The sequence below is a fragment of the Leptopilina boulardi genome, unplaced genomic scaffold, assembly GCF_019393585.1.
Source record: "Leptopilina boulardi isolate dan_hultmark-lab unplaced genomic scaffold, ZJU_Lbou_2.1 LbouV2_172, whole genome shotgun sequence".
Taxonomy (NCBI): Eukaryota; Metazoa; Arthropoda; class Insecta; order Hymenoptera; family Figitidae; genus Leptopilina; species Leptopilina boulardi.
Genome location: NW_026137721.1, coordinates 810,214 through 837,088, shown reverse-complemented (window position 1 = coordinate 837,088; position 26,875 = coordinate 810,214). Strand labels below are relative to the sequence as shown.

The 26,875-nt window shown below is 25.0% G+C and overlaps 2 protein-coding genes across 9 annotated transcripts in view; one reads left to right on the top strand and one right to left on the bottom strand.

Annotated features, from left to right (window-relative positions):
* The window catches only part of LOC127277611 (diacylglycerol kinase theta), an 89,980-nt gene extending 82,256 nt beyond the window's left edge, over positions 1-7,724 (top strand). For 3 of the 5 annotated variants that reach the window (XM_051298885.1, XM_051298888.1, XM_051298887.1), the window contains one exon: positions 5,566-7,724. In XM_051298885.1, the coding sequence (XP_051154842.1) occupies positions 5,566-5,679 (114 nt within the window). In that variant the 3' untranslated portion in view covers positions 5,680-7,724. Of the gene's footprint in view, positions 1-1,910; positions 2,141-5,565 lie in introns of those variants that run through there. The other 2 variants (XM_051298886.1, XM_051298889.1) reach the window with 1 other exon arrangement.
* A 5,828-nt stretch (positions 7,725-13,552) lies between these two features.
* Positions 13,553-26,875, bottom strand: part of LOC127277617 (uncharacterized) — a 20,408-nt gene continuing 7,085 nt past the window's right edge. For 2 of the 4 annotated variants that reach the window (XM_051298901.1, XM_051298900.1), the window contains exons 2-8: positions 19,671-19,942; positions 18,794-19,016; positions 18,356-18,497; positions 17,400-17,711; positions 16,797-16,947; positions 14,519-14,793; positions 13,553-14,316 (exon numbers count right to left, since the gene is read on the bottom strand). In XM_051298901.1, the coding sequence (XP_051154858.1) occupies positions 14,104-14,316; positions 14,519-14,793; positions 16,797-16,947; positions 17,400-17,711; positions 18,356-18,497; positions 18,794-19,016; positions 19,671-19,851 (1,497 nt within the window). In that variant the 5' untranslated portion in view covers positions 19,852-19,942 and the 3' untranslated portion in view covers positions 13,553-14,103. Of the gene's footprint in view, positions 14,317-14,518; positions 14,794-16,796; positions 16,948-17,399; positions 17,712-18,355; positions 18,498-18,793; positions 19,017-19,440; positions 19,621-19,670; positions 19,943-26,875 lie in introns of those variants that run through there. The other 2 variants (XM_051298902.1, XM_051298903.1) reach the window with 2 other exon arrangements.

The window sequence follows — 26,875 nt, the reverse complement described above, 5'->3', positions numbered from 1 at the left end:
CAATCAAACCTTCGTATTTTTAGTTTTAGTGGTGGCACACTAATGGGATAGTGAAAATTTTTTGACAAAATATGTCTGTTAGATATTTCCATATAGTAGCTGAAGTGATATTTTACACGCCGCAAAAATAAAAACGTTAAGAATTTAGAAACTTTTTCAAGAAATTTAAAATGAAATTTAAGCATTTTTTCACATTTTAACTTATAAAACTAATTGTCAAATAAATATTGTGTTCTAATACTGTACATAAATATTCCTTTCAGTGTTGGGTAAGTTACTTTCTTTTAAGTAACTCGTTACATTTAAGTTACTTAATGAAAAAAAGTAACTAGTTACCGTTACAGTTACTTTTATAAAGAAATAACTCGTTACAGTTACAATTACTTATAAAGTAACTTAAGTTACATTTCAAGTTACTGAAAAATTATTTTAAAATTTGTCTTATCAAAATTCAATTTTTTTTATCAAATGGGAATCAAATTAAAATGTGAAATATAATTGTAATACATGTATTTATTCAAGTTCTTCACATAGATTTGCATTTATTTTAATAAAAGCATCATCTATTCTTTCCCCTAAAGTTTTAAAATTTCTTGGTAATCCAAGTAACACTAGGTCTTTAAAAGATGATTTTTCTACAACACTTCTATTACATAATCCATAATAATTTTTTTATCCAATATTTTTTGAGTAACTATCTTTGAATCGGAAGTCCAGTTTTCCAAAAGAGTTTGCTTCTTATTTTGACTGTGATGAAGAATCTGAGAATTGTTCTTCGAATTTTTTCTTTTTTTTTTCTTTCACTATAGCTGCTTCTAATTCTGTAACGCATCCATGTTTAACCTATTCAAGTATTTATTTATAAAAATTTTAAAAATATTATCATTATTAGAAAATTAGTTTTTATAATCATGGATTTTGTTTGTCATTTTAAGAATTAATTTACAAATCAATTAATAAGGTACAATTTCGACACGGGGTTGCTAAAAATTATTTTTATAAACTCTTAAATAAAAGTCTATATAAAACTACTGAATACAAATAAATTAATTAATTAAAATCTTATTTTTAAAAATCTTGTACACTGGTTTAAATTATGCAGGTAAATCCCCTATATTGCAACAGTAAACCAAAAGAATACCATGGAATACGAGCACATGAAAAACAGAATGTAAACACTCAGTACAATGCGTAGCATGCGAGCGCAGAGGCCATGTTCTTTTGCTATCACTTTGCGCGCTTTTTTTGAAATACGAAATTATTAAGTTTTTAAAGCAATAAAAAAGTGCAAAGAAAGTAACGAAATAACTTAAAATTAAAAGTTACTATTAAAATAGTAACTAAGTTACATTACAAGTTACTTTTAAAAAAAGTAACTTAGTTACGTTATAAGTTACAAGTAAAGTAACTTTTTCAGTAACTTAGTTACTAATAACTAGTTACTACCCAACACTGGTTCCTTTGTAATATATAATTTAGTAAAAAAAAATTATATCCAAAATTTTAATTAAAAATAATTTAGATTTTTAAGTGTTCGATTCGAGAATCATAAAAGTTAAAAATTTCGTGGATTTGCCCATATATATTCTTGTTTATTTCTTTGCTCCATTCCACCCTCTGACCGAATCGCACCCCCCTAATAATTGTCAACCGGTCGTTCTGTAATATTGTGTGTCGAATAATGGGGTCATTGTCTTTTTTGTGGCACGTTAAACTTTCAACAAAAGCATCTGTATGTTTATAAACTATAGTCGGTAGTTGTTTTTTTTTTTAATTTCTTAACAAAAAACAAAAAAAAAAAACTTGATAAAGCTCTGCTCGAAAGCAAAGCTGATGATGTCCGTTCAGCGCATGCAATCCTCCCCAAATCGCACTCTACTAATGTCTCCTTGTTCCTTTGTTCACTTCAGGCAACCATGTTGAAGAAAAATAAGATCAAGCGTCGGAATACCGAACCGTCGATTCTACCTGCTAATGGGGAGGGGGGCAAGAGCACGGACGAGTAAATCAACAATTCTGCAGCTTGCAACTAGTCAGATTATAAATAATTTTAAAAAGAAAAAAAAAAAGAACGAAAAAAAAACACATTTGTTCCTTAATAGGTACGCGATCTTTGCCTAGACTCCTCGACATGCTTGAACGCTTAATATTTATCAAGTGGCTGAGGAGTTTCGGAATGATCATATACTGATTAAGGGTGTGGACCTCCTTTGCGGGGTCCAATCCGGTCAAATCCTCTATGCGCATGTGTCATCTTTCTTCTCTGTTTATCCTTTAACATTATATTATTCCTTTCATTCAACCTTCGGTCAAGTGCATTAATTTAAAGCTTCTTTGTTATACATTTTTCAATTGTAGCAAATAGGATGGTCCAATGTTCTATTTTTTTTTTTTAAGGAAATAATATTTGTGACGAGTTCTGAAGAAAGGAACCTAACCAAACGAATTTTAGGTTATATATTTTCACTTCAAAACATAACCTATAATATTTTGCTTCTAAAGTCTCTCTTTTTTTAGAGCGCGTCACATATATAACAACTAGAGATGAGAATTTTATTTATAATTATATAAATAATTTCTTAAAAATAACATTAGTTTAGATTCAAATTGTATTGAGAGTTGAACGATATTTGAAATCATTTTCATTTCTTTCAAATTAATCTCGTATTGGGTATTGATGAAAAATTGTCATTGTCTTTGACAGTTAAAACCTTGAAAGTTTTTTCATTAGAACTATTTTAAACAGTATGAAGGCTCTAACATAACCTCAAAATTGAAAAATGGTTTTTAAAGCAAACAAAAATATAATAATAAAAATTAATTTCAAACAATTTTCGAAGATTTAGTTATTTATCTTACTTTTCGGAAAAAATTATATTTAGTTAAAAGCTTTTCTTAAACAATTATTTTTTAACATTTTGACATATTTTCTTTTCTTTTAGAAGTAAAAATATTAAAAAATAATTATTTAACAAAAGATTTTAATTTAACATAATTTATTCCAAAAAGTGTATAACTACACGCAGAGAAATGATTTATTTGAACCAAATAAAATATATTTGAGTTAAATAAACGTATATTTGTCTCAGAGCCTACTAACTTATTTATTTGGCGTAAATAAAAGTTTTATTTGTCAGAAATAAATTTTTCTTTGCTTCAAATAAATTTTTTATTTCAATGAAATAAAATATATTTGCAACAAATAAATGAGTTAGTAGGCTCGGAGACAAATATACCTTTTCTCTGAGTGTAGATTTCATATTTTGATAGGGTTTAAAAATTTCTAAAAAATTCACAAAATTTTCAAAAATCATAAATTCGAGTTAATAACTTTGTAAAAATTTAAAAAAATAATTTGATAGAAAGTATGATATATCTAACTTACTAAATCTTGTAAAATTGTTTTTTGAATTGTTCTTTATGCCAGAGAAAAAGAGTATTAAAAAATTGAATAAAAAAAATTTTTTTTTTTATAATCGTCGACTCTATAAGTGATAAATGAAAAAAGAAAAATTTTTGAAAAATTTTATAAATGACTTGGACCATTCTAATAGTGCATCCTTTATAACTCCGACTGTAGAAAATTTCTAGCAATCTTTTAATCGTTTCTTTTCTGTATTGTTGCCTATATAATTATTATCCAGCATATATATATATATATTTGTATATAATATATATGTGTCATTCCACAAGAAATTTACTCCTGTTGAGAGTAATCTCTCTAATTCAATTGAAACTTGATATATTTATATATTTGTTAAATTCAAAAAAAAAAAAAAATTAACTTTTTGAATAAAAATAATTTATTTACGAGGTACAATTTTTCAAAAAAAAATTTAATTAACACATCTTTTTAAACCATTAAAGATAAACAAAATTGATAATTTTTTTGCATTCAACATAGAGACTCTTGAAATAAATTTCTATCATCTCGTTTTTCGAAATTGAATACATAAAACAAAACTTGTTTACAATCTTATTTCTAATGATTTAAAAGATTGATTTAAACAAGTTTTGTTGAATTTTGTTGTAATTCGTTCTTTAAAAAAATGGTTTTTATTCAAAAATTTGATATTATTCTGTAACTGAAATAATTCTATGAAAACCATCCCATGGAAAATTACACAAGGAATTCCATAATATATGGAATATTTTTATCATAGAAAATAACAATTTTGAATTAAAAATTAAAACTGTCAAAAAATTCGTTTTTTTTAATTGTTAATTTTTAAAAAGACAATAGTTTCGTTAAAAAGTTTTGAAAAACTATCAACATTTTTTTTTAGAATATATCAGAATTTATATAACAATTTTAAACTAAAATTATTCAAAAATAAATGATTTGATTTTTGAAACGTCACTAACTGTAATAATTTATAGTAAAATTTCTCAAATAAATCAATCGATTCGTATTTAAATATTCGATTAACTGGTAATGATAGTTTCGATATTTCGATTATCGATATATTGTTTCGATTATCGATTCTCTCGATTATCAATGATAGTTTCGATATTTCGATTATCGATATATTGTTTCGATTATCGATATATCGATTCTCTCGATTATCGATATATTGTTTCGATTATCGATATATCGATTCTCTCGATTATCGATATATTGTTTCGATTATCGATTCTCTCGATTATCAATGATAGTTTCGATATTTCGATTATCGATATATTGTTTCGATTATCGATATATCAATTCTCTCGATTATCGATATATTGTTTCGATTATCGATATATCGATTCTCTCGATTATCGATATATTGTTTCGATTATCGATTCTCTCGATTATCAATGATAGTTTCGATATTTCGATTATCGATATATTGTTTCGATTATCGATATATCAATTCTCTCGATTATCGATATATTGTTTCGATTATCGATATATCGATTCTCTCGATTATCGATATATTGTTTCGATTATCGATTCTCTCGATTATCAATGATAGTTTCGATATTTCGATTATCGATATATCGATTCTCTCGATTATCAATAATCGATATATTGTTTCGATTATCGATTCTCTCGATTATCAATGATAGTTTCGATATTTCGATTATCGATATATTGTTTCGATTATCGATATATCGATTCTCTCGATTATCGATATATTGTTTCGATTATCGATATATCGATTCTCTCGATTATCGATATATTGTTTCGATTATCGATATATCGATTCTCTCGATTATCGATATATTGTTTCGATTATCAATAATCGATATATTGTCTCAATTATCGATGTTTTCTATTAACGATATGTTGATGGTCGCGATTATCGATATATCGATTTTTTTTATAATCGATATATCGATTGTTTCGATATTATATTATACCAAGTTTCAATTATAATTTGTTAATGATTACTTTGAAAAATGGTAAATTTCTTTTTGAATCGCACATATATTTATATGTATATAAAAAAATTTGTCATTTCTGAGTTCTGGTGTTGCGAGCGAGATGTACGAATTTTTTTTTAATTTTTTGTCGCTGACTTATTTGTAAAAAAAAAACATAATTCCTCTGTACGCTCCCATGATCCATTCCCTTCCTAGGCGACGATGCTGAAGAAGCGGAAGAGTAAAGTCAAGAGGCGGAATACTGAGTCGGGAATGCAGTCATCACTTCAGCCAGCACCATCCAACGATCCCGATTCCGAAGTCTTCTGAATCATGCGCCATTTTCTCTCCAACCCTTCACAAAATGGATCATATGTCATCATATATATTGAAAACCGCAAAAAAACAATTAAAAAAAAAAAAAAGCGCTATCGTTTTCTTCAACGCTCGCAAGAAATCTACGAACTCGTCGATGACTTTTTAATCGGCCTCGCAAGTGTCGATTGATAAATTTTGTGAACTTACTCTTTAAGTACTTAAATATTATTACAACGCAGCGATGTTATAACTTATTATACATAATTATTATATACACTCGAAACACGAAGCCGAAGGAATTCAAACAAGACGAGAATTGATAATCGTGCGCCTTTTTCGTTTCATTTGAATTCGTATAATATATTATATATATATATATATATATCGTTAGATAAATGAAATAGATCAAAATGTTCATCATTTTACAAGCACCTGTGAATAGTGAAGCGAGCGATATTATTTTTTTTCTTTTTTTCTTAAACTCTCCAAAATTTATTATAATTATTATTATAGACATCGACGAATTAATTTAAAAAAAAAAAAAAACCAGACTCAGTATTGAGATGTGGAATTTTGTTCACTTGCATTTTCCGTTTCTAGTTTGTTACTTCGGAGAAAGAAGAGAAGCGAACAAAGTAAACTGTAATGTATATTACGTTTCGTATGGTATTTTACCAATTTACAGGATTATCATGATACGATTTGCGCGTATCAAGATGTAAAACATAAAAAAAAAAAACAAAAAAACAAAAAAAAAAAATAATAATGAAAAGTCGATTGTTATTAATACATTATTATATGAAATATTTATTATTAAATATATATTAATATATTATATATATATTTAAATAATATTGTATTAGTATTACAGTTTTACAATCTTTTTTTTTCTCTCTTTTTGTTCTTTTTTTAAAAAACGATCGTTGTCGAATCTGACTGCCGGGCAGTCTGGAAACTTGAAAAAAAAAGTACACCAGTCGCAGTCAGAATTTCCTAGGAAAGAATAATAATACTAATAATAATAATAATAATTAATAACGAAAAGAAAATTAATTAATTAAATTAATAAAAAAAAAATAAATAAATAAATAAAAGCGATTAATGTAATTACGAGTATAGGGGTCGAAGTCGCTGTTGCCGAATTGTTTCTCGATCACAACGATTAATTAGGTGACGTGGAAACTTCTTGGGGACGCGACACCCTGACATCTGGCTCTGATGAATTTCAAAACCGCACACGGTGAAATTCCTCCGAGCCATTATGGTATAGGATACATTCCAATTGGAACGTGCTCGACGAGAAGAGTATGTACATTTATAAAAAAAAAAAACAAAAAAAAAAAAAAACCTACAATGCCAAAGAATTTTAATGCGCAAACTCAATTTCGGCCGTTCCGACTCGTCGAAAAAAAAACAAGCGATTAAAAAAAAAATTGGATTCGAAAATAACAAAATTATCAAATAAATAAAACTCCATCAAGCTTTTGTAACACAGAGATATCGTTTTGAGGATTAGGATTTTCTTTTTTCTATATAGAATCTTTATAAATATATAGGAAACATTGATTCGGCTCGCAGAGAAAGTTCCGGTGCCAAACAGATGTGTAAATAATAATAATATAATAATAATAATAATAATAATAATATAATGATAATATTAATAATTATATAAATTGTCGAATGTAATTTCAGGGCGAACCAAATAAATGGCAAAATCTGAGAAAATGTAAGCGAGCGAATTTTTGCCGAATTTAATAAAAAAAAAAAAAAAAAACTTGTGAAAAAAGAAAAATATAGACAATTGGTTATCTCTGTGCTATTCAAACTTGATACGAGATTCTACAAAAAAAAAAAAAAAATGCCTTTGATATGTAAAGATAGAATCAAAGGAATCTCGACATACGGAAAAACTTAGTTTGTGTTTTAAAGCGCTTGTAGAACGCGCTCTCGCACTTATAGACAACTAATTAAATCCCGTAGACTCTCCGCTGGATGTCTTAAAAAAAAAACAATATTCAATATATTTGAAAAGAAGAAAAAAAAAAAAAAAAAAAGAATAATTACCGAATAAAATAATAAAAAGGGGAGACCCTCATGTCCGGATTATTGAGTATGGCCTCCTCTTTTCTCAAACCTGCCACTTGTGTAAGGGGCTCAATCACTCGTGCTTGAAATCCGGTGTTGAGAGCACGAGTGGAACACTTGCGGCAGATTTGCGAAACGATAAAATCAACTTTTCATTTTTCAGACCAAACCTTCCCCCCTTCTTCCACTCCACACATCCCCGCCCTGTAATACTGTAATATTTTCTGTTGCATAAGAATAGACGATTAATAAGCTATGAACAATCTACGTATAATAAATGAATGTATGTGCTATAAAAAAACAAAAAAATGTTATTCTTTTTTTTTTAGAATATACACTGAAAAAAAAAAAATTTATTTGATTCAAATACTCGATTACTTGAGTATTATTAAATAAATATTTACTTGAATCAAATAATTATTAATTGAATTAAATAAATTTTATTTGAAACAAATACCATTTAATTGACTTAAATAATAATTAATTATTTGATACAAATAAATATTTATTTGATAATAGTCAAGTAATCGAGTATTTGAATCAAATAAATTTTTTTTTTCAGTTTATAATCTAAAATCCTTGTCCATTTAATTTTTCCTTTCGCTTAAAATATATGAGTTATTATAGTAAAACAAAAAAAATAATTTACTTTTCTTTTGATAGAATTTTCTTTTAGCTAAATTTTCATTTCCTTGAATTATATTATATGTATTAAAGAGAATTTTGGTTTAAATGAATTCTCATATTATTGAATTTTTACTTAAATTTTTATAAAGAATTTCTATTTAAAACAATTTTCATTATTTTAAAAATTTCTATTTAAAGGCTGAATCCATTTCAAAACGTACAGGCCGACCACCTTCAGGTTGTAGATTTTTCTGTCGATGAAATATGTTATTCTACATGAAAAATAAAGAGACACGTATTTTTTTATTTTTCATAAAAATTATGTTTAACGAAGTTATGGTCATTTGAAGTTTGAGTGATAAAACTCGAAAGAACAATGAAAAAAAATTGTTTCGCCTGTAATTTTTTTTCTAATGAATGCAATCAAATTGTTTTTCTTGGATCTTGTAGGGGGTATATTCCTTTTTAAAATCCCATTTGAAATTTGAAAAAAGATTCAAAATTAACAAAACAGGAGATGATTTTCTAAAAACCATTAAAGTCAATTTTCTCAAAAACCCCAAATTTTTTTTGCTCTCTAATTTTTACCATAAATTCTTACCAATATGAAGAACCAATCCTAGGAGTTTCAAGCGGGCTAAACAATCCTGGTAGTAAGGAGAAATTATTTCGAAATATTTTTTTTACGAAATTTGAAATGGCTGACGTGCAGTTTCAAGAACAAATGAACTAACTGAAGTGAGTCATTTTATAACCAACAATAATGTATTCCAATATTCAGTTACTTTAAATGTGTTTTAAAGTGCAATAAAAATATTTAATTATTTATATGTGAAAATAATTCATAATAATTTGAAAAAATATTTTTTTCATATTTGAATTACTATAAAATAAACTATCTTGAATTTTTACTTAATCAATTTATTTTAAAATGAAATTTGCAAATATTAATTTCCAAATTGAAAATTAAAACTTTAAGTTTTTTAAAAAATTTTTGAATGATAATTTGAATTGGAAAATATTTCAAGAGTATATTACTGAAAGAATCACAATATTTATAAAAAATATTTTTTCTTTTTTCACCTTTTTATTAATTATATATTTATTATCATTGGTCTTAACGATACTTAAAATGTCAAATTATAAATTTTTTGATGTTTAGAACCTGTTTGAAAAAAGTGATTTTATGGTTATTTTCTATACATACATTATTGTTGGTTATAAAATGACTCACTTCAGTTAGTTCATTTGTTCTTGAAACTGCACGTCAGCCATTTCAAATTTCGTAAAAAAAAATATTTCGAAAAAAATTTCTCCTTACTACCAGGATTGTTTAGCCCGCTTGAAACTCCTAGGATTGGTTCTTCATATTGGTAAGAATTTATGGTAAAAATTTGAGAGAAAAAAAAAGGTTTTTGAGAAAATTGACTTTAATGATTTTTAGAAAATCATCTCCTGTTTTGTTAATTTTGAATCTTTTTTCAAATTTCAAATGGGATTTTAAAAAGGAATATACCCCCTACAAGATCCAAGAAAAACAATTTGATTGCATTCATTAGAAAAAAAATTACAGGCGAAACAATTTTTTTTCATTGTTCTTTCGAGTTTTACCACTCAAACTTCAAATGACCATAACTTCGTTAAACATAATTTTTATGAAAAATAAAAAAATACGTGTTTCTTTATTTTTCATGTAGAATAACATATTTCATCGACAGAAAAATCTACAACCTGAAGGTGGTCGGCCTGTACGTTTTGAAATGGATTCAGCCTAAAACAATTTTTATTATTTTAAAAATTCAAATTTAACTAAATTTTCAGAATTCTTGTAAAAATTACACAGGGCCACAAAAAAATGAAATTTTTTAATTTTCCAAGGGTCAAAAACAAATTAAGTACAGTGAAACCCACGTATATCGGACCCGCATAATTCGAATTCCCGCTTACATCGGATTTTTTTCCGGTCCTTTATGAAATCCCCCGCGTGAAAAACGAACTATGGGAAAAAGCTATCAAAAGCTGGCAAAAGATGGGAGAAGATTTTCGCCATTGTTTTTAAGTTTTATCCCATACTTCAAAGAATTGCAAAAAGCTCACAAACCATTGCTTATGAGCCTTTCCCATACTTTTTTTTAATATCATATAACATTGCTAAAATCTTGCCAAAGTATTGCAAAAATATGGGAATAAAATAAAGTCAATTTTTTCTAACTTACTTCTTATTTTTCTCATTTTTTTTCTGAAAAGCATTGCAAAACAATGGGAAAAAGATTAAAAAAGAAAAAATTTATTTTTCTCATTTTTTCATCTTTAAAAATTAGATTTTTAAAGTATTGCTAAAACCTGGCAAAAATATACGAACAAAATTAATCAATTTTTCTCGTTATTTTAGCTTTAAAAATCTGATTTTTGAAGTATTGCAAAAATATGGGAATAAGATTTTGAAAGAAAAAATCAATTTTCCTCTATTTTTCAACTTTGAAAATTTGATTTTTAAAGCATTGCAAAAATATGGGAAAAAGATTTTGAAAGAAAAAATCAATTTTCCTCTATTTTTCAACTTTAAAAATTTGATTTTTAAAGTATTGCAAAAATATGGGAAAAAGATTTTGAAAGAAAAAATCAATTTTCCTCTATTTTTCAACTTTAAAAATTTGATTTTTAAAGTATTGCAAAAATATGGGAAAAAGATTTTGAAAGAAAAAATCAATTTTCCTCTATTTTTTAACTTTAAAAATTTGATTTTTAAAGTATTGCAAAAATATGGGAAAAAGATTTTGAAAGAAAAAATCAATTTTCCTCTATTTTTCAACTTTAAAAATTTGATTTTTAAAGTATTGCAAAAATATGGGAAAAAGATTTTGAAAGAAAAAATAAATTTCCTCTAATTTTCAACTTTAAAAATTTGATTTTTAAAGTATTGCAAAAATATGGGAAAAAGATTGGAAAGAAAAAATCAATTTTCCTCTAATTTACAATTTTAAAAATTTGATTTTTAAAGTATTTTCCTCTATTTTTCAATTTTAAAAATTTAAGTTTTAAAGTATTGCAAAAATATGGGAAAAAGATTTTGAAAGAAAAAATCAATTTTCCTCTATTTTTCAACTTTAAAAATTGGATTTTTAAAGTATTGCAAAAATATGGGAAAAAGATTTTGAAAGGAAAAATCAATTTTTTTTTTTGATTTTTTCTTTCAAAATCTTTTTCCCATATTTTTGCAATACTTTAAAAATCAAATTTTTAAAGTTGAAAAATAGAGGAAAATTGATTTTTTCTTTCAAAATCTTTTTCCCATATTTTTGCAATACTTTAAAACTTAAATTTTTAAAATTGAAAAATAGAGGAAAATACTTTAAAAATCAAATTTTTAAAATTGTAAATTAGAGGAAAATTGATTTTTTCTTTCCAATCTTTTTCCCATATTTTTGCAATACTTTAAAAATCAAATTTTTAAAGTTGAAAATTAGAGGAAATTTATTTTTTCTTTCAAAATCTTTTTCCCATATTTTTGCAATACTTTAAAAATCAAATTTTTAAAGTTGAAAAATAGAGGAAAATTGATTTTTTCTTTCAAAATCTTTTTCCCATATTTTTGCAATACTTTAAAAATCAAATTTTTAAAGTTAAAAAATAGAGGAAAATTGATTTTTTCTTTCAAAATCTTTTTCCCATATTTTTGCAATACTTTAAAAATCAAATTTTTAAAGTTGAAAAATAGAGGAAAATTGATTTTTTCTTTCAAAATCTTTTTCCCATATTTTTGCAATACTTTAAAAATCAAATTTTTAAAGTTGAAAAATAGAGGAAAATTGATTTTTTCTTTCAAAACCTTTTTCCCATATTTTTGCAATACTTTAAAAATCAAATTTTCAAAGTTGAAAAATAGAGGAAAATTGATTTTTTCTTTCAAAATCTTATTCCCATATTTTTGCAATACTTCAAAAATCAGATTTTTAAAGCTAAAATAACGAGAAAAATTGATTAATTTTGTTCGTATATTTTTGCCAGGTTTTAGCAATACTTTAAAAATCTAATTTTTAAAGATGAAAAAATGAGAAAAATAAATTTTTTCTTTTTTAATCTTTTTCCCATTGTTTTGCAATGCTTTTCAGAAAAAAAATGAGAAAAATAAGAAGTAAGTTAGAAAAAATTGACTTTATTTTATTCCCATATTTTTGCAATACTTTGGCAAGATTTTAGCAATGTTATATGATATTAAAAAAAAGTATGGGAAAGGCTCATAAGCAATGGTTTGTGAGCTTTTTGCAATTCTTTGAAGTATGGGATAAAACTTAAAAACAATGGCGAAAATCTTCTCCCATCTTTTGCCAGCTTTTGATAGCTTTTTCCCATAGTTCGTTTTTCACGCGGGCCGATATACGTCTTCTCGGAATTTTGCATAATCTTGATAAATAATTATTGAAAAAAATGTTTAAACATTGGCAAAAAGGGGTTTCGTAAATTTCTTCTCATCTTTAAAGGATAAAGTATTTCGAGTTGGCATTTGGAGGAATAATAGAGGAAGGGTCACTGAGTTCATCACTCTTCTCCATTTTTGCAATAATATTGTGAGGAAATTATTTTATTAAAGATTTAAAGTGGAGTAATTTGGGGTAAGTTAGTTCAGCAGCGGCCACTAGCTAGAATTGGCGCCACATAGATTCAATGTCTGTCCCCACTTCTGTCAAAAATCCAACTTTTATAACCACAAAATTACTTGTAAAAATGGATATGATTCTTAATCAGCGAGCCCTCATCTAATTAATCCGAACAAAATATTTCAAGTTATTTACGAGTAATATCTCGCAAGGGAAAACACTTTTAGGTTAGGGATTTTTCTCGGATGGCCTTAATGCAATAAAAATACTGGAAATAAAATTTTATAATTTACATGAAATTTTTTTGAATTAATTTAAAAAAATTTTTTTTTATAATCTACATTGCCGATTTATGGTGAAATAAAAAAAAATGAAGATGTAAAAAATTACCGACTTACAGGAATCTATATTGCCGACTGATAGTAAAATGAAAATATTAAAATTTATCGACATACAGGAGTCTACTTTGCCGGCTGATGATAAACTAAAGATATAAAAAACCAACTTGCATGAATCTATATTATCGACTTTCATTTTTTTTCACCATTAGTCGACAATGTATATTTTATTATTTTTTCAAGTAGGTAATTTTGTATATCTTCATTTTAAATCAGTCGGCAAGGTACATTTCTGCAAGTCGATATTCATTAATGAAAAATGCAATTCGGTAAATTTTTATATTTTCGTTTTACCATCAGTCGACAATATAGATTCCTGATTACCGATTTACAGTAAAATCTCGGATAAGCAGAAACTCAAATAATAAAGAAGGCAGAAAGAAGGCATTAGAAATTCGAAAATTTTATAGTAGAATGAAATTTACACACAAAAGTAGGTTGGAAGTACACAGTTTAAACGAATTAGTTAAAAATTTTAAGTAAAAAGTCTTTATTTGTAAAAATTATAAAATCTGATAATATGTATTTTTAAAAAATTTGTAAAATTAAAACATTATAATATTTTAACAGTGATTTTAAAATCACTAATAATCGTTTCTTTTTTTCTTTTTCTTAATTCTTGTGAATACTGTTTCATATTAATAAATTTAAAAAATATATATATATATATCTATATGTATGTATAAAATATTTTTAACAATTGAACATTTATTTCTATTTTTTACACACTAACAGGATTTACGACAACATACAGTGAAATTTTCTTGATCGACGATATGATATTGATAATTTTTGTAATTTGCAAAATTCAATTCACGCGTTTCAATGGAGTGATAGTAAATTTTCTTAATTACCGGTGGAAAACTTGAAATTTTAACTGCAGCCGCTAACTCATCATAATAATCCCATTGTCGACCCATTAATCTATTGATATGTCTTATCTACAAAAAATATTTAATATATCTGTTTAAATTATAGTTATTTAATTTATTTATAAAATTAAATTTTTTTCTTTTCATTAATTAAAAAATTCTCGAAAATATATTAGTAAAAATTTCGTTGAATTAGAATAAAAGTTGATCCATTGAAATTCTTTTTTTGTACTTTTTTAATAAATTATAAAACAAAAGTAATTTTTCTTACAGGAATTCCAGATTCCAATAAAGATCTTTTCTCGTTATCGAATTCCTCTTTCATTTTTTCAGAATTAGGTAATTTGACACGACCTTCTAAAATTCCTAAAATATATTGAGCTTGAATGTGAAACATTGGAAAAGGTATGACAATTGTTGGTAATCCCATGAAAAATAAATTCGTAAATTTCATATGAACAAGATGTTTGTAAATTGGTTCTACGTGATTGTCTTTCGTACAAAGTTCCACTTTTTTTGATAAAAACGGGTACGTAAATTCGTATCCTGCAAAACAAAACAAAAAAAATACTTCCATTGTCTACTAACCTAATTAGAAAAATAATTAGTATTTATCTTCTATTATTTTAAATAGTAAAATAAAATTTTGGAAATTAATTCTTCCCTCATAACAAAAGGATATCCCTAGGATATCCATAGGATATCCATATCAATGGTCGATATCCTAGAATGGTCCCCAGGATATCTTGGGATATCCATAGAATATCTCTAGGATATCCAAACCGCCGGTCTGTGGGACATCAACAGGACATCCATAGGATATCCACAGGATATCCCTAAGACATCCTCAAAATATCTATTGGATATTATATCGCAGGATATCCTCAGGCTGTCCGTGGGATATTCTTAGGATATTCACGGGATATTTAATATCTCAATATATATTTTTAAAGGTTAAAATTGTTAAGCTACACTGAGGAAAAAAATTTAGTGTTTGCAACTAAATTGTTTGGTTAGGCAATTTTGGTTCTTGTAACCAAATTTTGGTTGGCTGAAACAAAGTCATAGGGTTATCTCAACCAAACATTTGGTTAGGTCAACAAAATTATTTGGTTGAACATTTTTAAATTCCAATCAAAATTTAGTTACGACAACAAAATAATTTGGTTAACACAACAAAATAGTTTGGTCTAAGAAACCAAATGATCGTTTGTTGTCCTAACGAAAATTTGGTTGCGACAACCAAATAGTTTGATTCGCTCTTAGATCATAGTTTAAGAGAACAGTTAGTTTAAATCTTTCACAAGGATGGGTAGTCCAGTGGTCAGAGCTCCCGACCTTCAGTTTTAAAACAGAGGTTCGATCCCAGGCGGAGGTGAGATTTTTCAAAGTCCATAAATATTTTAATTGGATATAAATATAAATTCAATGTTAAATTGATAAATAAATAATGAAATAAATAAAAAAGATAAAAAGAAAAGAGATAAGGTAGAATAAAATTTTTAATTTTACAAAAAAACTGTTTGTTTGATCAACCAAACATTTTTGTTGACCTAACAAAAAAAATTTGGTTGACCTAACCAAACATTTTTGTTATGCCAACAAAAAACACTTAACCAAATTTTTTGGTTGACTCAAATAAATAGTTTGGTTGCTTAAATACCAACAAAATTTTTTTGTTGGCCCAACCAAATTTTGGTTGCTCTGACTAAACATTTTTCTCAGTGATAATATAATGAATAATAATATAATAAAAACAAAAATCTTATGAGCTTCTAATTTATTTTAAATGAAGATTTGAAACGCATTTTTCAAAGTTTTTAAATAAACTCATGCACTTAATGTATAATTAATATTAATAGTTATTCGTTATTTTCGGGGAAGAATTTATATTGTTTAAAGCCAATTTATTTTCTGACAATATTAAGCATATGAATAAAGGAATGAATCACGAATGAGAAAAAAATTAGTTAATAATTTTTGAAATTAAACAACTTTCTCGAAAAACAAGTTACATTTTATTTTATTTATATATAAAATTTAATTCACAGAATATTCTCACTCGTAGTCTCATAATGACTTTAAAAACAGTATTCTGAGAATATCTTCTTGACATCCAGAAGATATACTGAGAATATCCTGAAAATATCTGTGGGATATCCTGACGATATCTATGGGATATCCTGATGATATCTGTGGGATATCCTGACGATATCTATGGGATATCCTGATGATATCTGTGGGTTATCCTGACGATATCTATGGGATATCTGGAGGACATTTATGAAAGTCTATATAGAGATATCCAGAAGATATCCTGTGGATATCCAAACCGCCGATTTTTTGGATATCCTTAAGAGATCCTTTTGATATCCATAGGACATCCCTAGGATATCTGTGGGATATTATCAATATATCCCAAGATATCTTGTGTTATTAGGGTTTATATAGTTTCAATATCAATTTTTAAATTAAAATTTTTCAATTCTTAATTCAATATAAATTTAGAAAGTTAATTAATTTTTTAAATATTTTATTTTTACAATTACCTGTGCAAAATATAAAATCATCAACCTCTGCGAACGAACCATCGTGAAAGAAAAAAGTATTTTCGCAAATGTAGTTAATTCCAGGCACTTGTTCCACGTTTTTAAACATTTTTGCATCCAAAAGCTCTGGAAGATTGTGACTCAGATAAATCTGTAAATATATTTAAAAATTTCCATAATTCGCGAGTCTTTGTAAAAATGAAGTGAAAAGAATTCAAAAATTTTTAAAATAGAATTTCTTTCACAAAAAATAAGAAACTTTAGATTATATTTATAATTCGTTTACAAAAGGTAATTATAACTATAATAATTAATTGTATTATTAATTAAAAATTAAAGCAAATTTTTTTATTCAACTAAAAAAGTAAAAAAATTTCAAGAACAAAATAAATAAATAAAAATTTTTCTTTACATTTTAACGAATGGTAATTTAATTTATACAAAATATTTTCGAAATATTTGAAAAATAAGAAAAATTAATAAATAAAAATTTTATTTAAATTTTTACAAAAATGGTAAGTTTTAAACTTTTTCTATTTTGTAATCCAATTGAATAGATTATAATACTTTTTATTATTATAATTATATAGAATATATATATACTTTTTCCGCAAATTTCGATAATTCAAGAGTGATGTCAATTCCAGACCATGAAGCGCCCAAAATACAAACTTTTCTACCGGTGTAATTTTCCGGTTTTCGATATTGATGACTGTGAATAATTCCACCGGGAAATGTTTCGATTCCTCGAATTTGAGGAAAATGTCCCACAGTGTAATGACCATTGCATAAAATAACAGCATCAAATAATTTTCTCTTAACTATTTTCGTTTGCAAATCTGTAAATGTCACCAACCAAATTGTTTGTCCACTCGATAAGATTTCAGGTTCCACGTGATTCACCAAAGTATTAAGCTATATAGGAAATGTGTAAATATTTTGATTCACCTTTGAAATATCATTAAGATTACATAATAGTTTTTTTTATGTTGTTGTTATTATTATTTTCTTTTTTTCTTATTTTTTTTCATTCCTTTTTTTAATTATTTTTTTTTTATTGAATTAATTTTTGATTTCAGAAGAAACTGGTTATTTTTAAAATTAATCTTTGACATTAAAATTTTATAGTTTTTGTTAAGTAGAAAAAAAGTTAAATTATCGTTTTTCAAGTTAATTTTGTATTTTTTTTCTCTCTCAAAATCACTTGTTAGAAACTAAAATAATGTTAATTTTAAACAAATTTTAAGTTTTTAATAAATATATAGATTTTAGTTAAATTTTAATGTTTAACTTTCTTTGTTAAACAATTTATATATATAAAAAATTATTTTTTGATTTTCTATTTTTTTTATCGTAATTTAGATTATTTGCAGAAAAAATTTCATATAGCTAAAACTGTATAAAAAAAAAAATGTTGACGATATTTTATAAACAAATAAAATTTGCTGAGTATAATAGCCCCAACATCACTGAATAAAAAAAGTATAGCGTTTTTTTTAAGCCCCGGTTGACGGTAATTTAAAATAAATTGTTTAAAAATAAGAAAACATTTTTTATACCTTAATGTGAGGATGTAAATTAAAATGTTTAGCATAATCGACAAGATATTGACGAATAACGCTGTGATGAACGAAAGAAGATCCCTCAGTATCCTTGAATGGAAAATCAGGAATCTGCATAATTTCTTTTGGCAAATTCGTTCTGTAAAAATAAAAATAACCTTTTGTTGATAAACAATTTTTTTTTGTGTGTTGTTATTTTTCTAAATTCTATTATTTCATTCTCTAGGCGAATTTATTTTATTAGAACATTTTTTTTTTTAATTTATAGCAAAAATATTAATTTAAGTTAAAATTAAATTAAATTATTTAATATTTAATTAATATTTCTTTAATTTATTTATACTATAAAGTTGAAGAAAAAATATATATATCCACAGAAAGTTTTCGAAAAAATTTTAATGTGAATTTTTTTTCTCCTTTTTTTTTAACAATTACCTGAGATTTTTGTACATACTGCTATGAACAGGTAGTCCATTTTCGTCAAATTCTGTTTCATCAGTGTAAACCCAAGTGCCACCAATGTTATTCGTTTGCTCAAAAAGACAAACGCTGTAAATTTCAGGTCTTGAAATTACATGTCTTGCAACAATTAATCCGGCAACTCCACCGCCGATAATTGCAATTCTAGTTTTACTGCTTGGCATTTTTGATTTCCCTTCTGGATTTAAAAAAGAAAAAAAAAAAAAAAAAAAAAAAAAATGTCAAATTTATTTTTACATTGAATATTTAATTAATTTTCAGTTTCTTTAATTTATTAATTAATTTTTTTTAATAAATTTCAATTTAATTTAATAATTAATTAATTTAATTCTTTAATAAATTTTCTTAATTTTTTGATATTCCAAATAGAAATTTTTTTTAATTTATTGTATCAATCAATTGATTTTATTTTCCAATAATATTATTTTCCTGTGTAAACGTTAAAATTTACTACTGATAAAATTTTTTAATTATTTCAGTTAATTTTCTATTATTTAAATTCTTGTTTCAAATTTAAAAAAAAAAACCTTTTTTTGCCAGTAAATAAATAAATAAGGAATAATTTTAAAAAAAAATTCTCGAAATAAGAAGATCAAACTTACATCACAATTTTTAAATAAAATAAAATAAAATATTTTTTTTTAAGAAAAGTTTTGTGAATTTTTTTTTTTTACTTCTATTTTTAATAATCTCAAGAGAAAATACTGTTGGAAAAAATGTTGATCTCAAAAAAAGGTAAACAATTCAAAAAGTGAACTGTCTCGATCAGCGTAAGAAGAAAGACTAAACACTGATTCTGAAAGTCGAACAAAACTTAATGGAGATACGCGACCTGAGTTGCATAAAATTCTCCATCGCACAATCTCTCTCGGTTGAGGTATTTTCCATCTTTCTTTTTCTTTGATATATGTATAAACAAAATAAACATGAAAAAAATTGCTTCCTTTTGCCTTTGAATTTAAAATGATAAATATAATTAAAAAAGAGAGGAATGAGCCAAAAAGAATATACATCTGACGAAATAGAAAAAAGATTGGGAGTCATCTTTTCTTGGTCCAGAATCTTTGACGTTCAACATCCTCGTCAATACTTCCCAAATCGTGTCTGTAAACACAAACATTCACTCATTACAAAACTGATAGTGAATCACATTAACACATTTCTCGAAAAATAAAAAACAGTCGCAAGATTATGAAACTGAAAGTATACGAATAAATTAAAATAATAATAAATTTTTTTTTTAAACGGTTCCAAAATTGTTATTGTTTCTATATTTATAAATAATAAATAATCTTTTTTATTAAGTAATTATTATTAATATTACATAATAGCTTATGCATAATAATAAATAAAATTAACTAATAATTTAAATTATATTAATTATCAATAATAATTATTAATAACTATAGTAAAATTATAGTCAATTAATTAATTAATTTAATTTAATTTAAGTCATTTAATTCTAAATTTTTTTTTCAAACTTACATCTCATTGTAAATTTGACAATTTGCTTTTACAAATTTTTAAAATATCATTTAAAGCGTTTAGGGTACCCTATGAAAATACGCTACTGAAAATTCTCATGTAGGATCTTATATAGGATCTCACATAAATTCATATATTAAAATCCACATAAAATCCTATGTGTCATGTAAGAAACTATATATAGGATCTTATGAAAAATCATATAGGAAATTGAGACATGATTTAAAGTAGGATTCGATGTAAATTCTTATAAACGTAATCTTAAGTAATAAATTATGAAAATTCCTATATGAAGTCCTACATTTTTTTCTGGTCCCATTTTTTCCTTCAATTTCTAATGTCAATTTCCTTCGTGTTTTCTCATTAAAAAAACATACTAAAATTCATTGCTCAATTCTTAACCAGAAATTTTCCTATATCAAATCATACATCAAATCTTTTTTCGATTCTTGAATAAAAAATTATTACAAAAAATCTGCCATGAAATCATATTAAAAATCTTCACCTTCTATCTATGATCTCTAATGATATTTTTGGGTTACACCTTCTGAATTAGAGTCTTATCTTTTATAGTATTCAAGACTGATTTCAATTGTGAGAAAAAAAATTATCACCATCTGGTGGCGTAAAAGTGGAACTATGATGATCTACATCTATATTGGAATTTTCCATATAATTTCCGACTTGGTATCTTAGATGGACAAATAAAACAGTGAAATCTACACATGACATCCCACATAAATTTCTATATGATTAATTCTTACATGAGATCCTATGTAGGATTCTATATAAGATCATACATAAGATTTTACATGGATTTTACATGGAATCCTACATAGGATCTCATGTAAGAATTAATCATATAGGAATTTATGTGGGATGTCATGTGTGGATTTCACTGTTTTATTTGTCCATCTAAGATACCAAGTTGGAAATTATATGAGAAATTATGTAGGAAATTATATGGGAAATTCCAATATAGATGTAGATCATCATAGTTCCACTCTTACGCCGCCAGATGGTGAGAATTTTTTTTCTCACAGTTGAGATCAGTCTTGAATACTATATAAAAGCTGAGACTCTAACTCAAAAGGTGTATTGCAAAACACCATTTTTTTTCTTTTCAGATGAATTGCAGTAATATTATTTGATTTTTAATTAAATAATTTTTAATTTTTATAAACTGCCGTCTGCAAACTGAAAATTCCTATATGAAATCTTATATTGTTTCCTTTATATAATTCTATGTGAAATCATATAGATATAGATATTTCAGAATCTACATAAAATCCTATATGATTTCTTATGTTCAAATCAATCATATATATGATCCCACGTGAGGATTTTTAATATGATTTCATGGCAGATTTTTTGTAATAATTTTTCATTCGAGAATCGAAAAAAGATTTGATGTATGATTTGATATAGGAAAATTTCTGGTTAAGAATTGAGCAATGAATTTTAGTATGTTTTTTTAATGAGAAAACACGAAGGAAATTGACATTAGAAATTGAATGGAAAAAATGGGACCAGAAAAAAATGTAGGATTTCATATAGGAATTTTTATAATTTATTACTTAAGAATACGTTTATACACTGCAAAAATAAGTGACTTATTTGGTATCTTACAATAAGATGTAATATGGAAAAATGATATCTTCCATCTTAAAAAAAGATATTTTGTAAAGTATCTTATTAATATTTAAGATGCTTTTTGCATTTTAACAAGAATTAAAATATTTCTTCCATCTTAAAATGTAAGTTACTTCGGTAAGTTTCTATAAGTAACTTGAAATATGATATTTGTGGGGTCATAAGATGTTTAGAAAAAAGATGCTTGTAAATTCTAAGATACGTCAGAATTTGAAGTTACTAAAATATAAAATACATTAAGCATCTTACATAAGAGGCCATAGTTAACCTCAAAATTTTTTTATCAAAAATATGTGAAGCACTTTGGCAAAGATATTATTAACATTTTAAACTAAGATATTTCAAATAACTAAAAAGTTACTACCAAAACATCTTATATTAAGATACTTCTTTTTACAGTGTAAGAATTTACATCGAATCCTACTTTAAATCATGTCTCAATTTCCTATATGATTTTTCATAAGATCCTATATATAGTTTCTTACATGACACATAGGATTTTATGTGGATTTTAATATATGAATTTATGTGAGATCCTATATAAGATCCTACATGAGAATTTTCATTTAACTATAAATTCTGATTTATCTAAAAAATAAAATTTATGTCTGATTATGAATATTATGCAATATAAAATGTCAAGCTTTCTTTAAAAAATCATTTTAAAATGTTTTAAAATGTTAGAATCTCAATTATTAAATAACTCATTTAAAAAAAAAACATTTAAAAAATTATAAATTCGACAGACGAATTGAAATGATTGCTTTCATTTTTTTTTTATTTAAAATATTTCTATTACAATGATAAGAAAAGCGCAACTAAAATCATATTACAATAAAAAAATGATAAGAAATTAAATTAAAATTTTTAATAGCGATAAAAAATATACCAATAAATTTTCTATAGGTCATAAAGAACGTATGCATATGGAATGAAACATGCAACAATAAAAAAAATATTAAATAAATAAATATCGAAAAAAAAAAACATTCAGAAAATAAATTATTTTTTTCAAGTTAATTTTATAACTATTTCTCTTAAGGGCATCCGGGAGAAAATAATGGTTTTGTAGATTTCTTCTCATTTGAAAAAGATAGAATATTTTAGGTTATAATTTTTTGGAAAGAATAGAGGAAGGTACTTCTCGGAATTTTGCATAATCTTGATAAATAATTAATATTGGAAAAAAGGGGTTTCGTAAATTTCTTCTCATCTTTAAAGGATAAAGTATTTCGAGTTGGCATTTGGAGGAATAATAGAGGAAGGGTCACTGAGTTCATCACTCTTCTCCATTTTTGCAATAATATTGTGAGGAAATTATTTTATTAAAGATTTAAAGTGGAGTAATTTGGGGTAAGTTAGTTCAGCAGCGGCCACTAGCTAGAATTGGCGCCACATAGATTCAATGTCTATCCCCACTTCTGTCAAAAATCCAACTTTTATAACCACGATTTTCAATACTCTTTTACCAAATTACTTTGTAAAAATGGAGATGATTCTTAATCAGCTCGCCTTCATCTAATTAATCCGACAAATTCGAACAAAATATTTCAAGTTATTTACGAGTAATATCTCGAAAGGGAAAACACTTTTAGGCACATTTAACATTAAATAACGCATTATTTATATTAAATAATTTAATTAATTAGAATTAATAAATTTATTGTATCAAATACTTTTTATTTGTATCAAAAAAATGAAATAATTGAATGAATTAAATTAATTAATATAGTTGCAAGTAACTCATTATTTTCGTTTCAAATAAACATTTAATTGATTAAAATATTTTTTTATTTGTCTTGATAAAATAGTGTATTAGTATTAAATAATTTAGTTTACTTGAATCCATTAAATAAAGTTATTGTATCAAATACTTTTTATTTGTTTCAATAAAACAAAATATTTGAGTGAAATAAATAAATTAATTGTTTCAAGTAAATCATTATTATCGTTTCAAATAAATATTTAATTGATTAAAATATTTTTTTATTTGTCTTGATAAAAAAGTGTATTAGAATTTAAATAACGAATTATTTGTATTAAATAATTCAGTTTATTTGAATCCACTACATAAATTTATCGTGTCAAATACTTTTTATTTGTATCAAATAAACAAAATATTTGAGTAAAATAAATGAATGAATAGTTTCAAGTAACTTATTATTTGTATTAAATAAATTTTTTTATTCAATTCAATTAATTATTTAATTGAACCAAATACGATTTATTTGGTTCGAATAAATGCGATTCAAATAATTCAAGTTATTTGAATCAAATACATATTTTTTTGATCCAAATAAAAAGTATTTGAACCAATTAAATATTTTTCAAATAATTTGAAGTATTTGAATTAAATAAATTTTTTTTTCAGTGCATTTTCCACTTTTTGATTTAAAGGGGGGAGTCATTAAATCTGCGGAGAGGTAAATGTATTTAAAAACGTATTAAAAATATCTTTTCTTCTATTACTAGGGGAAACTTTGTTAATATGAAAGTACTCTTTATCAAAAATAAATATAAGATGAAGAAATAGATGAAATTATTCAGAAAATGTCTTGTGACATAATTATACCATTTTCTCATGCAATAAACAAAAATTAGAACTAATCATTAAAATTTTTTGTAACGGCTTTATCAATTATTTCTTTTAAAAAACAAAATTCTTATACAATGTTTAGCATTTAAAGTGTATTTTATTGACTCTTAAAGTTGTGAGACAGGTTTTTCTGCATACAAAAAAAAATAATGTTTTAACTTTATAAACGTATATATATATATTGCCAAATCACATGATTTTCAAATAACTAAAGTTTACATCAGTGCACTCGATCTGACGTAATTTTTATAATGTTTGAAAGAGATGAAAAATTGTAACTCGAGACTACAGAAAAAATACTACAATTAATATTGTAACGGGGAATTATTAATTAAAAAGCTAATTATTTAAATGTATTAAATTTAAATAATAATCGCGCATTTTTTCCAATACTAACACAATTCCTTCAAAATCTTAAAAAACACAATCAAAGGGGGAATCCCGTCAAGGATAACTATATCGACGCCGTAGATTTGAATGTAATGAACCTTTCGTAGACAGCTTGGCGCCAACAATGTCGCTCGGAAACGCCACAGATAAGGAATCGTCGACCAAATTAAAATCCAAAGAAAGAAACTCATAAACACAATTGAAATAAACATAACTAGAATTTATTAACACGATTAACTGAAAATATTAGTATACAAAATATATATAATTACTATAAGTTCAATTAACGCGTACTCTTACTCAAAATGGGCAGTAGCCGTTTCACTCCCGTAAGGGGAAGTGGTATACCCCCACTCTACCGGCCGGGCCTAAATTCATAACTCGAGTGAATAAGGCACCGCGAGGAGCCGAGGTGTCGTTATCGTTGAGCCGAATGACACTTATAGTTTATGGCTCTTAATGAGTTTTTCCAAAAAACTATAAAATTTTTAATCATAAACATTTTTAATTTTCTTTTAACATATTCGCATTCCTTAGAATTTCACGATTACATGCATATATGAGCAGGTCAATCAAATAACTCGATTCGCGTTCGAAACATCGCCCTTATGGTAATTCGACGCATCAAAAATAGTGAAAAATTAAAATTCAAAATTTTAATTTTTTGAAAACACTATCTTGTAGGGAATAAAAAAACAACTTTTTTCCCGAATACTTTTTTTGTAGAACCAATATTAATTAAATTAAAAACACCAAAATTTTTTTTTCAAATTTAATTAAATTTTTAAACATTAATCGTTGTTTTGAAGTCAAATGTTAATGCATTAACTTGCAATTTTTTATACAAGTTCATTTGGGTCTGCTGAAACCGAAAAAATCATAAAAACTTTAACAATTATTTATTGTTTAATTATTTTTTATTGTTATGCAATTATGTTATGCAATTTTTAAAGAATACGCGCCGCGTGTCACATTCGCTCCAATAGACAGTACAGTGCTATAAAAGCACCTTTATAGTCACCTTTATGTTATTAATTTATTTTTTCTATTATTAATATTTTTATTAAATTGTTATTAACTATTATTCCTTCGCAAAAAATTATTATTATTATTATTATTATTATTATTATGGTTAATAATTCCACATGTTTTTTTCTTGTTTATACATGTGTATTTATTTAACAAATTTTCTACAAATTTTTCATGACACACATTTTTTAATAATAATAACAATAAAATATTTGCATTTTCTACACTAATTAAAAACTTTTAATTTCAACTAAATTTTTAAAATAAAATCACAGAAATTTATATTTTAATACAAATAAACAGTGAAGAATATTAATGATTTTATTATAACTAACTAATGATACTAAATTTTATTTTATTATTTTAATAATAAATTGTTTATTTCATTATTTTTATTAACTATTTTAATAATCATTGTGACATTTCATTATTTTATTAATATCAAGCTTGACCAAAGAGTCATTTTTATTATTTCTAAAATTAAAAAATAATATTTATTATGTGTGTGCCATGAAAATTTGTACAAATTAAAAAATTTATGAAATAAAAACACATGTATAAATAGGGGAAAAAATGACGGACATATTAACCATAAAAATTATTAATAATAAATAATTATTAATAATTAATAATGTATGAAGTAAATACTTCTTTATTTTAAGCCATTTTTAATAGAGAGAAGATGTCTTTTTAAATTTTGTGTCCTATTGGCTTAAATATTTATTTAATTACATCAAAATTTGACGCGTTTCGACACAGTATTCTATATCCTCATCAGAAAAAAACAAAACAAGACAAACGATCAGGTTTTTTTGAAAAACAATTTGAAAAAAATTTTTTTGAAAAAAAATTTTTTACATAACCTCAAAAGGGTTTGTCAAAAC